Raw genomic sequence first — 12,046 nt, forward strand, 5'->3', positions numbered from 1 at the left:
CATTGTGCTGGTTCTGCCAAACAGTAAAAAGAAAAATCATTAACTTTTATAACTGAATATTTGTAGGGAGTGGATGTGTGGGAGGCTTCTATAGGATTAGTTGGGAGTCGAGTGAGTGTGGGTCAGGAGAAGGGGTGGCATAGAAGAGGGAGTGGGAGAAGTCAGCAGGATGGTGGGGACAGGCTGGATCAAGTTGTCCTTGGCTTTAGTGCCTTTTAAATGCTAATGCCTCGGATCTCTGGGTAAGAATATTTTGTTAAGCCAGCCTTTATCTGTCAACTTTGGTGTGTCTCTGTGTGTTTTAAAAGACTGAGGCACTGTTTTCTTGGTGCCTGGTCTTGACTTCCATAAAGCCCAACAGCTCCAAGGGAGTTATGGTTCCCACCAGCCTGGGCTTCTTGCCATGTCCTGCTCTCATTTGCTCTTACTGTCTTGCTGCTATTTTAGCGTTACGATGCAGCAGTATCAAGTCACCGTTCCCTTTTCCCCTTCCTATTCTGACCCCACTCGCCTTTCTGCTGTGTCCCTGGCAAGTTTGCAGAGACTCAGTGTAGCTTTGCCCTTTTAAAAACCTTAAATGCAAATGAGACTACAATCCAATTAAATGCTGACCGGAGACGAAGCAGCTCTCTGGAGCAGCTCTGAAACTCACGGGAGATTATTTAATGGCAGAGTGATGTGGTTCAGATGGCAATCTGTTTTCTGAAAGTAACCGATAACTCAAGTCTGCTTCCGGAGCCCAGCCTGGTCTGGCACTTGGTAGATCCCTCCTGCCCTAACTGGGTGCCAGCTTGCCCTGAAGCACTGTTGAACAGGCAGCTACTGTTAATGCCAGATACAAACCATTCAAGGCTTGCACTACTTTTTTTTTTTTGTTCCCTGCAGATGGCAGGGATTTACTCTTTTTCTGAGAGATACCGTGAAGTCCATAGCAGCAGAAACAAACAACAGAAAAATAACTCAGGTCAGACCAACAGTGGAAACAAAATGTTTGAGTTATCCAGTATAGCTGAACAACTGCAATGTGCCTGCCTTGGGATATCCCAACATTTGCGTGTATGGGACCTGCCTGTAAAGGCAACACTGACATTAGGTTGACAGGGCTCCTCAGCCTTTGCAAAGTGGGAGATGTGCAGCAGGAGGCTTGTGGAAAGCTCAGGCCACAATTGTGCTTTGCAACGGTACTGCATATTTAGAAAATGTCCCGTCTCAATACAACTGCAGGTTTGTGCCAATGTTTAGTCAGTAAAATGCCACTTGCTCCATGTTGCACCTCAAACCATAACTTTACTGACTTCATCCCATTTCTGACTTCAGCATTTCTGCCTGGCTCTTCATATGGGAGACCTCAAGACAGTATGAGCAGGACAAGAAATAACCATGAGTGGTAAGAAGGAACGGGAAAAGCCTTAATGAAATAGCTTGGAAGATGTAGAGTCAGAGCCCAGCCCAGTAAGTACCTTGTCCACAAAATTTGGTTCGATAACATTCTGCTTCTCACTTTCAGCAGCTGCTTCAATAGTGACAAAGAAAATGTTGATCCCTGATTCTCTGGCCAGCCTGGAGGCCTCCTCCACTCTGTCTGTTGGCCACCCGTCCACCATCACCACAACCACGTTGGGTGCTCCACCTCGGTTACCATTAGCATCCAAAAAGAAGTTTTTGTTGACAAAAGAAAGTGCCTTCCCTGGAATAAAAGAGGAGTTGAGGATGAGTTACAGGCCTTGAAGCACTCTGCCTGATAGTATCTCACAGAGGCAGAGGGTTGACTCAAGTGCTGGAGCCCTGCTGAGAGCTGGGGAAAGCTGTTTCTGCGACTGTGAGCAGGAGGGGAGGTCACTGCTGTTGGTGCCAGTTCCTCCTGGGCCCTCCTGCACAGGTGTGCCAAACCATATCCACCCCCTCACCATGCCCCAGACGGGCTGTCGGTGACAAGCTGGGTTAGCAAGGGTCCCCAACATGTTGGTGGGACCTCCCTGTGAGGAGAAAGGTAAGTCCTGTCCACTTGTGGTGGACTCACAGCACCCTGGACTAACGCAGACAGGTCACGGTGGGAACAGTTCCCCCCGCAGCCCTGCCCTAGCGCTGAGCACCATTCAGTCACAGCCCCTGTACCCAGCGAGGAGGTGTGGGATCACCACAGCCCAAGCTCTGGAGCTGTCCCTGAGCTGAGGACGTGCAAACAGCCCATCACCTACCAACATTGGAAAGTCCACCTTTCTGTGCGATTTTCTCAATGGCATTTCTTACATCCTTGGAGTTGACATATGTTTTTAAGTTAAATTCGGTGGAAGGGTCATCACTAAAAGGAGAAATGAAAGCCATTGTCAGTTTTTCACTTCACATGCAAAAATACAAACACTGTAGGACCTGTTTGTGCTTCCTGGGTGTGAGTTGGAGTGAGACCTTGAGCACAGGTCAGCTGCAGACCTACAGCTGCCAGAGTGTGCAGTTGTGCCCCACGGCAATGGGAGCAGCTGCACAAGAAGCTCTTACCCATACTGAATGATGCCCATCAGAGGACCAGCACTGCTGATGCCAAGGGCTTGAGCCACGTTACCAAGGAACTGCTTCTGGAGCTGAAAGCGACGTTTACCGATGCTCCAGCTCCCATCCATCAAGAAGGACAAATCAACCTTGCAATCTGAGGAGAGACACAGAACCATGGAAAATATTTTTGGTCCTTTCTGATAGCTGTGCTTCCCATGAGGAGCAAAGGCCTAAAAAAGTCTGCATCCAGTGACTTGTCCTGCTGAGCAAGCTCTACAAAAAGCCTTTGACAAAGCCAGGTTACAGCTGGGGGCTCAAGTCTGTCCTGCTTATTGGTACATATGGTCCTTCATGTGACTTTCTCCCACACAACATCCAAGCCTAGCTAGGTGACAAGAGTGCAAGAAGCTGCCCCCAGGTTTCGGTCTGGGAGCACTGTGTTTGGGGGCTGTGGAGGAGAGGTTGGCTGTGCAGGAGTGAGCTGGCTTATGTCCTGTGTCCTCGGAGATGCGGATTGGGCTCAGCCCACTTTATTCTCAGCCCAGGGGTGGAGAAAGTTTGTAAAGACAGCCGAGACCCTTGGATTTTGAATTCTGTCTGCCTGCAGAGCACAGGCTGCAGGGATTTCCTTGGTTACAGTTTTATGGGCTTAATTAGTATGATAGACATAACAGGAACAGGTCTTCACATGTGATGTTAGTGCTGTTCAGAAGGGAGGGAAGGCTCAGTTCCCTGATGCCCAGGATGCACCCTGGGGCAAAGGACATTGTGGGGTCTCTGAGGAACTGCTGACAGCAGTCCTGGCAACACTGTGCTTCTGAATGAGAAGTGTTCAGCAGTTGCATTCTGGTCTGGAGCTAAGATCAGGGATGATGATTTTGTTTGGTGCATTTGGACTGAGTGGGGGCTCTTTTCACATGTGGCTGTAGGCATCTACCTGTGTGCACAGCAGCAGCAGTGTGCTGTTGTGTGTTGGCTCTCTGGGATGAAAGCAATATTCTAGAAAATCTATGCCTGCACCCAGACACTCTCTTCCTTCTAATTAAACAGATGAACCTAACCTTTGTCCTTCTGTGAATGTTGTCTTCATCACTGCTGGCCTGCTTTTACTTCTCTGCAAGTTAGTGGTAAAACATTCATTGGTTGGACTGTGACCAGGAGCGGATCAAAACGTGGCTTAACTAGAGCGCTAATTAACATTTTCCCCCTCTGGTGTCCGGGTCATCCTCATCTCTTGATTTCCCCCCGATGATGTCTCCTATCAATCAGACTGTCCAAAATAGTGTGTTTTAATCATTAGGTAGCCCGAAGGCTACAAAGCGCTGATTGTTCTTACTGGCTTATGCAACTGTCTCCCATCTCATTACCTTCAATTTTTTCCCCCGTAGCTGTCTGTTTTTCTAATTTTAATAATGCTGAATTATAGAAGCGTGACTGAGAACCGTGTTCGTTCACAGCATATCATGAGGCAAGGCCAGGAACCCACAACAAATAATACCTCAATTAACGGCCAAGTTTTCCTGAATTTCCTGTCCTTTAAAGGGAGCTACACCATGCAGTCTATATGTGGAAAATGGGAGTTTGTTAGACAGCAGGGTCTGGGCATGCAAAGATTTACATACTCTTACACACAGACTTAATTTCTGGGGAGGATTCAGACAGCAGGAGTATTTTGGTGCTGGGACATCAGTGGAACTCTGCAAGGGCACAGCCGAAAGGTGCTCTGGAGGGAGCTGAGTGCTTTCTGATTTGCAAGGAGGCAAGATCTGAATTATAGCTTTTATGGTCCTAGAGGTATCAGCAGGATGAGAGTTTTGATTCTGGTGTGCTTTATCTCAGTTTAGCTGCTGGAAACACAGCTGTGCTTGCCTCCGTCTCTGTTACACTGAACTCTGCTTTCCTCCAGTGCAATGGGGTCTGTAGGGCAAATGCTCCCAATTTTCTTCTTCTTTCCCTTACTTCTGTATCAGTTTTAGGTGTATTTGACATCTTTGATAGGGGGAATAAATACTTTTAAGTATTAGGAGCAGTGCCTGGGAATGTGCAGACATTCAGTTCAGTAGTTAATGTAAAGAGTCCTTGAAATGCCAATTCTGTGAGAGACGGCATTCAGCTGCTGGAGGATGGGCAAGAGAGGACCCAGGCACTGGTGGGAGGGCGAAGCCCCCTCTCCAGGTCAGCTTCCCATGAGGAGGCGTCAGACGACCCCATCTCTCCACTCAGAGCTTGCTCTCTCTTTCACCTTCTACTCTGGGCCCCATCTAAAGATGAGTTAATGGGAAAATCTGACTTAATTATAAAGGGCTGTAGAAGATTTCCAAGCAGGGACCCTACACCTCCACCCCCGGACGGAGGGATCCTCCATGCTCCCCTCTCTCTTTGCTGTGGCAGGCGCTGGGTCCCTTTCTCAGGTGGTTTCTTTCCTTCCCACCCACTGCGGTGGGAAGGGTGCCCACACTCAGCACAGCTACAGGAGCCTGCTTTGGTCAGCGGGGCTCGCTCGTCTAACCCTGGCCGCAACACATTGGTTTGCTGTCCTCCACCATTGAAGTCCCTGAGCGAAGCTCTGCACCCCAGGAACGTGGAGCTGATACCATCTGGGAAGAGGCAGCGGTGAGGAGCCACCATCTCCCCACCCAGGTAAGAGAAATCTTGGCTGTTATTTCCTCCCCTGTAGAAGCAGAAACCAGTTATGTGTATGAGAGGGGCCAGTGGGGAGCGATCACTGTTCCTCTGCAAGGGAAAAACGTGTTCCTTGAGTTTCTCTGGCTTTCTTGAAAACTTACATTTTGCTATTTAATTTGAATGCATTCTAGCAATGTGTAATTAATAAAATGATATTGCTTAATTATAAAATTAATTCTGAAGTACGTACTTGGGTTCCCCTGGGAGGTGGACTCCAGCGGCTTCGGATTCAATTTTTCCTTTGAACTGAAGCCTAGAGAGAGGAAGGAAAGGCTCTGTCGGTGTGTGCTTGGTGGCTGCCCTTGCTCTGGAAGGAAGCAGGCAATGGGGTGGCTACAGAGTTCCCCCTGGCCTGAGGATTGACTTGGGAGGGAAAACAAGGATGGGGAGCACATCCTTGGAGCTTACCTTTTTTACCTGTGTCACTTCTAGTATAAAACAAGAGTGGAGGCATTTCTAGAAGTGCCACCAAAATCTCTCCAAGCACCAACTTTGACTCCTCTTTGTGAGTCAATCCCTTCACTGCAAGGGCTTGAGAGCAGCATGCACAAGTAGAGGGTTCCTCAGGTGCAGAGGCTGGTGGCCATGGTGTGGGGTGGTAACCTCCCAGCACTTTGCCTCTGAGAGAACCAGCACTGCTCCACTGCTTGCTCATCATGCTTCACCTGTGCTTTACAATGGGTTGCACATCTGAAGCAGATAAGTGACAGATTTAGCACATTTCTGTCTGGAGAGGAAGGCACCGGCAGCGACTCACCCCCACCATGTTACAGCTGGGGCTGCAATGTAATGCAAGCCACAGATCTTCAGGTGCTCCGAAAGGGCTGGGTTGTTTTGGAAAGCACAAAAGAAACAGGGTAAATGGTGGCATGAAGCTACAGTCCAGTCATGGGAAACAGTCTCATGGATCACTGGTAAGTTTTAGCTGAAGTCCCAACTGAGGTATTTGGATGGTAGTAGCCCTGGCAACATGAATATCTTGTTATGAGATGCATTGACTTACAGGGCATCATCAGGCTGGCATCAGAAGGTTTGAAAATGCTAAACTTACTCATGACTTGAATGTCTGGTGAGAGTCTCCCACAGTATAGGATCTCCCTCCCAAGAAAGGGCAAGGAGCTGTTTCTTTTCACTACAGGAAGGCAAGATTAAGGGAATTTAGCTGGGATAATCCTCAGAAGAGACCGCAGTGATCAGGCAAGCCCCAAACCAATACTCACTAATGAAGCAGTTGTTGAAAATAATAGCAGAATGGCTTATGTTTGTAAATGCATATTAACTTTTACAAAAAAAAAGGAGGAGGAAGGCTTCCTTAAATCTTCATCACCAAATAAGTCAAAGAAAGACTGCACACTTCAGAGAGACAGTAAAAAGGTAACTTTAGAAAGCATGAGCTTAATATAGAAAAAAGATGAGAAATTACTAGGTGCCACAGAGCTTGTCTCTCCACAGCAGCCAGCCAGCCACCAGCAAGCGAAGCATGAGGGCATCAGTGTATGTAAAGAACGCAGGCGGCAAAAGGACATCAGTGAAGGTCACCACCTAAATATGATGGGAGGTGTAACAGTTCTGAGACCATGTACCACCTCGGCTTGCTTCTGAAGATATTAATGATCATGCCATAATAATGCAGAAAACAGCCAAGAAAATGGGGGGAAATACCAGCTCTATCTCCCTCCATCACTACTCCTATTTCTATTCCATTTATGTCTAATGATCCACCCCTCATAAGGGGCAAATACAACTACCTTGAGTCCTTACACCCGCATGCTGAAAGCTACACATAGTTTTGGGTCATGGCCAAGTTTGTATTAAGTCTGAGTATGCAGTGCCTAATGCAAAGCTGGCCTGATGCCTGGTCCCACGCTGGGTGGCTATAGCACACTACAACATCCTTACAGGATAGAAATGTTGCTTTGGCTTCTCATGTTGTTTTTTTGTTTGTTTGTTTTTAATTCAGCTGCCAGTGAAGAAAGTTTCTACTGCAGGGACTAAACAGACCCATTAACAGCAGCACTATGTGGTTTCCCTCTGCTTTGCTTGTCCCCAGGCATCTGCTGTTGCCTGTCTAGGCAAGGGACAGTAAGCTAGCTGGAGTGCTGGGCTTGACTTTGTGCAGGAGCCCATGTGGTTGTGAATGAACGAAATAGGTAAAGGACACAAAGATTAGCTCTACTTTGTTTATGGCAAGAGCTAGTGATTTCTTTGTGTGTTTTGTTTGAGAATTTCTCTGGCTGGTGTTACTTTTTGTCACCACACACTTGGCGCCCTGCGATGCCCACAGCCCTGGCACATCTCCCTGCGCTCCTACCCAGGCTTTGGAGCAGATACTTTTTGGTCAGGGGATGGGGCTCTCCACCCATCCCAACATGGGCTCTTGTGCCAGAAAAGCCTCACTCCCCCCAGTTAGAAGAGCCAGCCCCCTCCTGCCAGAGCAGGCTGGCCCTGTTGGAAGGTGGGCTGGGGAGCCAGGCTCCAGCTGGCTTCATCCTTCCCACCTGGAGCTATTGTCGAGCATGTTTTTGGTTTGTGCCTCGTCTTGCCCTTCTTCTGCACACCTGGGACAAGCTCCCAAGCAAGTAGCAGGGGACAGGGCTCCTGGGGGTATGTGCTTGCCTACAGGAGACCTATTTGGATGGGGGGAACATCAGTGGGGGGAGGCAGCCAGGTGATGCTGGGCAGTGCTGTCTGAGGCTGGGCACTGGCTCTCGACTGAGGAAAAGTGATGGTTTTGGAACAGATGCAAAGCAGCTCTGTCCAGTGACATCGGCTGTAGCAAACACTTCTGTCTCAGACCCAAAAGTCTTGCTGCCAGGGATGAAATCTGCCTGAGGAAGGACACAAAGCAAATCCTGTACAGGTGCTCCTGAGAGCTAAACCCTCTGCTGTGTTAGGCACTGTGGGATGTGGGTGACTGAGGAGTATTTTAACTGAAAATACTTGATGAGAGCAAACCCATCAGCTGCAGATGTGGAAAGACATGAGTGTGACCTGGGGAGGCACTGTCACCGTGAGGTGGAAGCATCAGCAGTGCAGGGAGGGGAAACAGGACAGCCTTAGAGGCAGAGGCTAAACTTCGGGCTTAGGCTGGTGTGTGTTGATGGCTCCTCCTTGGATAAATGCAGAGGAAGGCAGTTCAGCAGCCAGGCAAAGGCAGTGGGCACTACAGGAGGGCACTTTGAATGAAGAGGCCACAGGACCAAATGTTTCTTGCAGGCTGAGGCTGGGCTGTGTACTTGCGTCTGGTGACCCTGATGCTCCACCAGCAGCCATGGCCTCCCAAACCCAGGAGAGGAAAATCTCATCAGTATGATTTGGCAATGCCCCCACTTTGCCCTTGCTTTGCCTGTGTATAAATGCCTGCAGGCACAGTCCCACAGACACTTTCAGGTGGTGCAAACCAGCCTCACTGCTCAAACCAGCCTCACTGCCCTGTTCTGGCCAGGCACCCTCCCACCTGCTCCTGCCCCACCACCAGCCCCTGTGCCTGCCTGGTCTCGATGAGATGCAATGAGAAAGGGGAAAGAACGCAGTTAAAACTCTGAAGAAAGCACAAGGCTAATGGTGGGCTGCACCAGCCCACTGACAGAGCTTAGCCCTGGCCACGCAGGTGCCTGGGCAGAGGGTGGCTGGAGGCACAACGGCTCTTTCTGCTGGCAGTGCTGGCTTATGGTGGTTTTATCTGATGCAGAAGTTATTGGTGACATGAGGGAGAGAAAGAGAAAGGAAGCAATAGCTTGGACTTCTATGTAGCCTCTCTGTCAGGCACATGGATGAGAATGATTGTGGGTTTTTTTTCTTTAAAACCTGAAACAGTTGGTGGCTTGTCCTCCTGACTTTGTATGTTCCAGTACAGGCTTTAATTCCATGGGCCCATAACAGTTCCTTAGTAATAGACCAAAGACATGCTTTGTCCCACAGCCTGTGCACCACATACCTCACATGTGCCAGCTTGCTATCCCAAATGTGCAGTTCCCCACACTCGCCTTATTTGCAGAACAGAAAGTAGGTGGATTTAACACTGTAGTGAAATTAGATATTAACATGTGCCATTCATTTTAGCAGTTAAATTGTATAGGGTAGATAATTCATAGTTATCTGCCTCGTGCATTTATCTGCATCCAATAAAAATCCATATTTCTTAGCCGGGAATACAACTGACATTAGCTTTGTTGGTATGGAAAACCCAAGTGTAGGTGATGCAGCACTTTTCATTTCTATTTGCCAATGCAATTATCAGTTCTTGAAGGTTGTAGGTCAGCTAGCTGATTTGTGCTTAGTATAACAACAAGGTCACCCACCAAATAATCTTCCCCAACTAATTGGGGAGGTGGTCAGTTTCTATGGGCCTCCCTGTTCTGCCAGTCCAATTTAATGTTGTTATTGCCATGGGAATTTCAGCTTGCTGCATGGGCAGTCTACTCCATGCTAATTAAAGTTCCCTTCACTGATTGTCACAGCTGTCCATCCTGATTAAACTTCCCATTCATTTAAGTAAGACAGCAGTGACTACATCCACGCCAGAAACCATTCCTTTGAAGTGACAATCTGAATTCATCAGACTTTATCACACTAGTTTACGCAGGCACTTCAGTTGCTGAGAAACTGTTAATACAACATCCCTTCCCCCACGCTCAACCTCTCATTGCATTTAATGCAATCTATCACTTTGTGCCTCAAAGTACCCCTCTGCACCTCTGGTGCTAGTGCTGTAGCTTTTTTCTAAATAAGCACACTGAAGGCTACAGCAAATAGAAACACTTCCTCTCTTTGGCTCAGACTGCCGCTGCTGGAGAAGGGAGACCTGTTTGTGTTTGGGACAACGCAAATTTTGATGGCAGCTGCTGACACTAGATTTGCAAGCTAATGCACGCGGGCTGTGCTGCTTGTCACAGCTGGTGCAATGCCTCAGCTTTGAAGTAAGCAGTGTGTTCAAGGGAATGGTCTTTACAAGGGCCATCAGTACCTCCCTCTCCAGCAACAAAACCAGAGATGGAAAAGATATCTTATGTTGGATGGTCCAGCCACTCGTAAGAGAGAGAGTACCCTGTAATGAACTGGCCTGTAGTTCATGCAGCCTGCTTTAAGTGCTCCTGGGGAAAGGGATCTCTTAAATATTGAACACATAGAATTTGCAGTTGGTAAGTGTTCCTGATTAAGAGTTGTGCAAGTCTGGGTCTTGCTGCTACTTGAGCCTGCTACAAATGTAGGTTATTTTTTTTCCCTTCACTCATCAGTAATTATAAAAATGTTGTCAGCTCCATATTGTCACTTGTCCTGGTTTCAGCTGGGATAGAGTTAATTTTTTTTTAGTAGCTGGTAGAGTGCTGTGTTATGGAGTTAAGAATGAGAATAATGTTGATAACACACTGATGTTTCAGTTATTGCTAAGTAGTCAAGGACTTTTCAGCTTCTCATACTGGCCAGCCAGCGAGAAGGTGAGAGGTGCACCAGAAGCTGGGAGGGGTCACAGCCAGGCAGGACAGCTGACCCAAACTGGCCAAAGGAATCCAATCCATCCATACAATATGATGTCATGCTCAGCATATCAGCTTGGGGGAGGTGGCTGGGGAAGGTGATTGCTGCTCAGGAATGGGATGGGCATCAGCAAGTGAATGATGAGCAATTGCATTGAGCAACGCTTGTTTTGTGTATTATTTTATCATTGTTATTATTGCTTTCCTTTTCTGTCCTATTAAGCTGTCTTTATCCTAACACCAGAGATTTACTGTTCTTTTCCCCCCAGTTCTCTCCCCCATTCCACTGTGAAGGTGGGGCTGAGTGCGAATGGCTGTGTGGTGTTTAGCTGTCTGCCACGTTTAACCACATCAATTTTAAAGGCTAAAATGTCAGAAATTTTCAATGATATTCATTCTTTATGCTCATCTCCCTTAGTTATCTGAATGTGTTTCCTAAGTACATTGACATCAGAATAATCTGTCACCTCCTTCACAGATTGCAACTCTAGACTGCTAATCCAACTGTGGCATTCCCAAAATACCTTGTTTACAGATGGATTTCAGTGGTTTGAGCCCATTTCCTGCAGTGTACCTGCCAACTCTTTCTAGAGCTCATCTGTTCTGCTCATACTTTAGGCAGGAACTCAAGATGTATTTAAGCGTAGAATAATTTTAACTACTAAGATGTAAACTATATGCCTCATTTATAATTTTAAATACTGCAATTACTCCTTAAAATCAGATTGTTATCAGCAATGTCATGGGCCTGATGAATAGGGTTAGCTTTCCCCATGTGCTGTGGAAACCAGTTATTCCCAAACTAGTTACTGGATGCTTTAAATATTTACCTGTATCAAAAAGGCTCAATCCAGGTTTCCACAAGTCTGTTTCCACTGCTTTTGCACATGAAAGAGAAGAAAAATTATTACTGAAAATAATGAAATTAGTAGAGATTACAAAGCTCTGACTCAGTCTAGATAGTGAACAATCATACAGTGAACAACTAGGACCTAAGGAAATCAGTAAACCTAGAAACCGTTATGTGCACATTTCAAGCCATATTTAGGAGCCTCATATAACTGCCTCAAGAGCATTAATATGTTTTATTATTTTAAATACACCTCTTCAGATCTGTTTTTGTTTTGCTCCTCTAAATTGCATCGATACTGAGGCAAGTATACTGACTTCAGTATACTTTTTCTTGGCTTAGGTTGGTTTTCATTGAAAATCTGCAAGTACCTCTCACCTGTGGTTTTTCTATCTTCTCAACCCATCCAAAACAAAGAATTTTTCTAAATTTTGCTTGCAGCCTATCAGGCATGGAAAACTTTACCAAAACCGCTGCTTTCATAAATAAACCCCAAAGTGTCTTTTTTTGGAACCTGCTTAAGAGCTTTCCCCAAAAGTGATGT

The 12,046-nt window shown here is 46.9% G+C and overlaps 1 protein-coding gene across 6 annotated transcripts in view; it reads right to left on the reverse strand.

Moving 5' to 3' along the window:
- Positions 1–12,046, reverse strand: part of VIT (vitrin) — a 54,128-nt gene that overhangs the window by 4,884 nt on the left and 37,198 nt on the right. For 4 of the 6 annotated variants that reach the window (XM_082049983.1, XM_082049982.1, XM_082049980.1 and 1 more), the window contains 5 exons: positions 11,483–11,530; positions 5,366–5,428; positions 2,497–2,644; positions 2,199–2,302; positions 1,461–1,687 (listed from right to left, as the gene is read on the reverse strand). In XM_082049983.1, the coding sequence (XP_081906109.1) occupies positions 1,461–1,687; positions 2,199–2,302; positions 2,497–2,644; positions 5,366–5,428; positions 11,483–11,530 (590 nt within the window). The remainder of the gene's footprint in view (positions 1–1,460; positions 1,688–2,198; positions 2,303–2,496; positions 2,645–5,365; positions 5,429–11,482; positions 11,531–12,046) is intronic. The other 2 variants (XM_082049979.1, XM_082049981.1) reach the window with 2 other exon arrangements.

Source organism: Streptopelia decaocto, assembly GCF_964273445.1.
Source record: "Streptopelia decaocto genome assembly, chromosome: 3".
In the NCBI taxonomy this organism is placed as follows: domain Eukaryota; kingdom Metazoa; phylum Chordata; class Aves; order Columbiformes; family Columbidae; genus Streptopelia; species Streptopelia decaocto.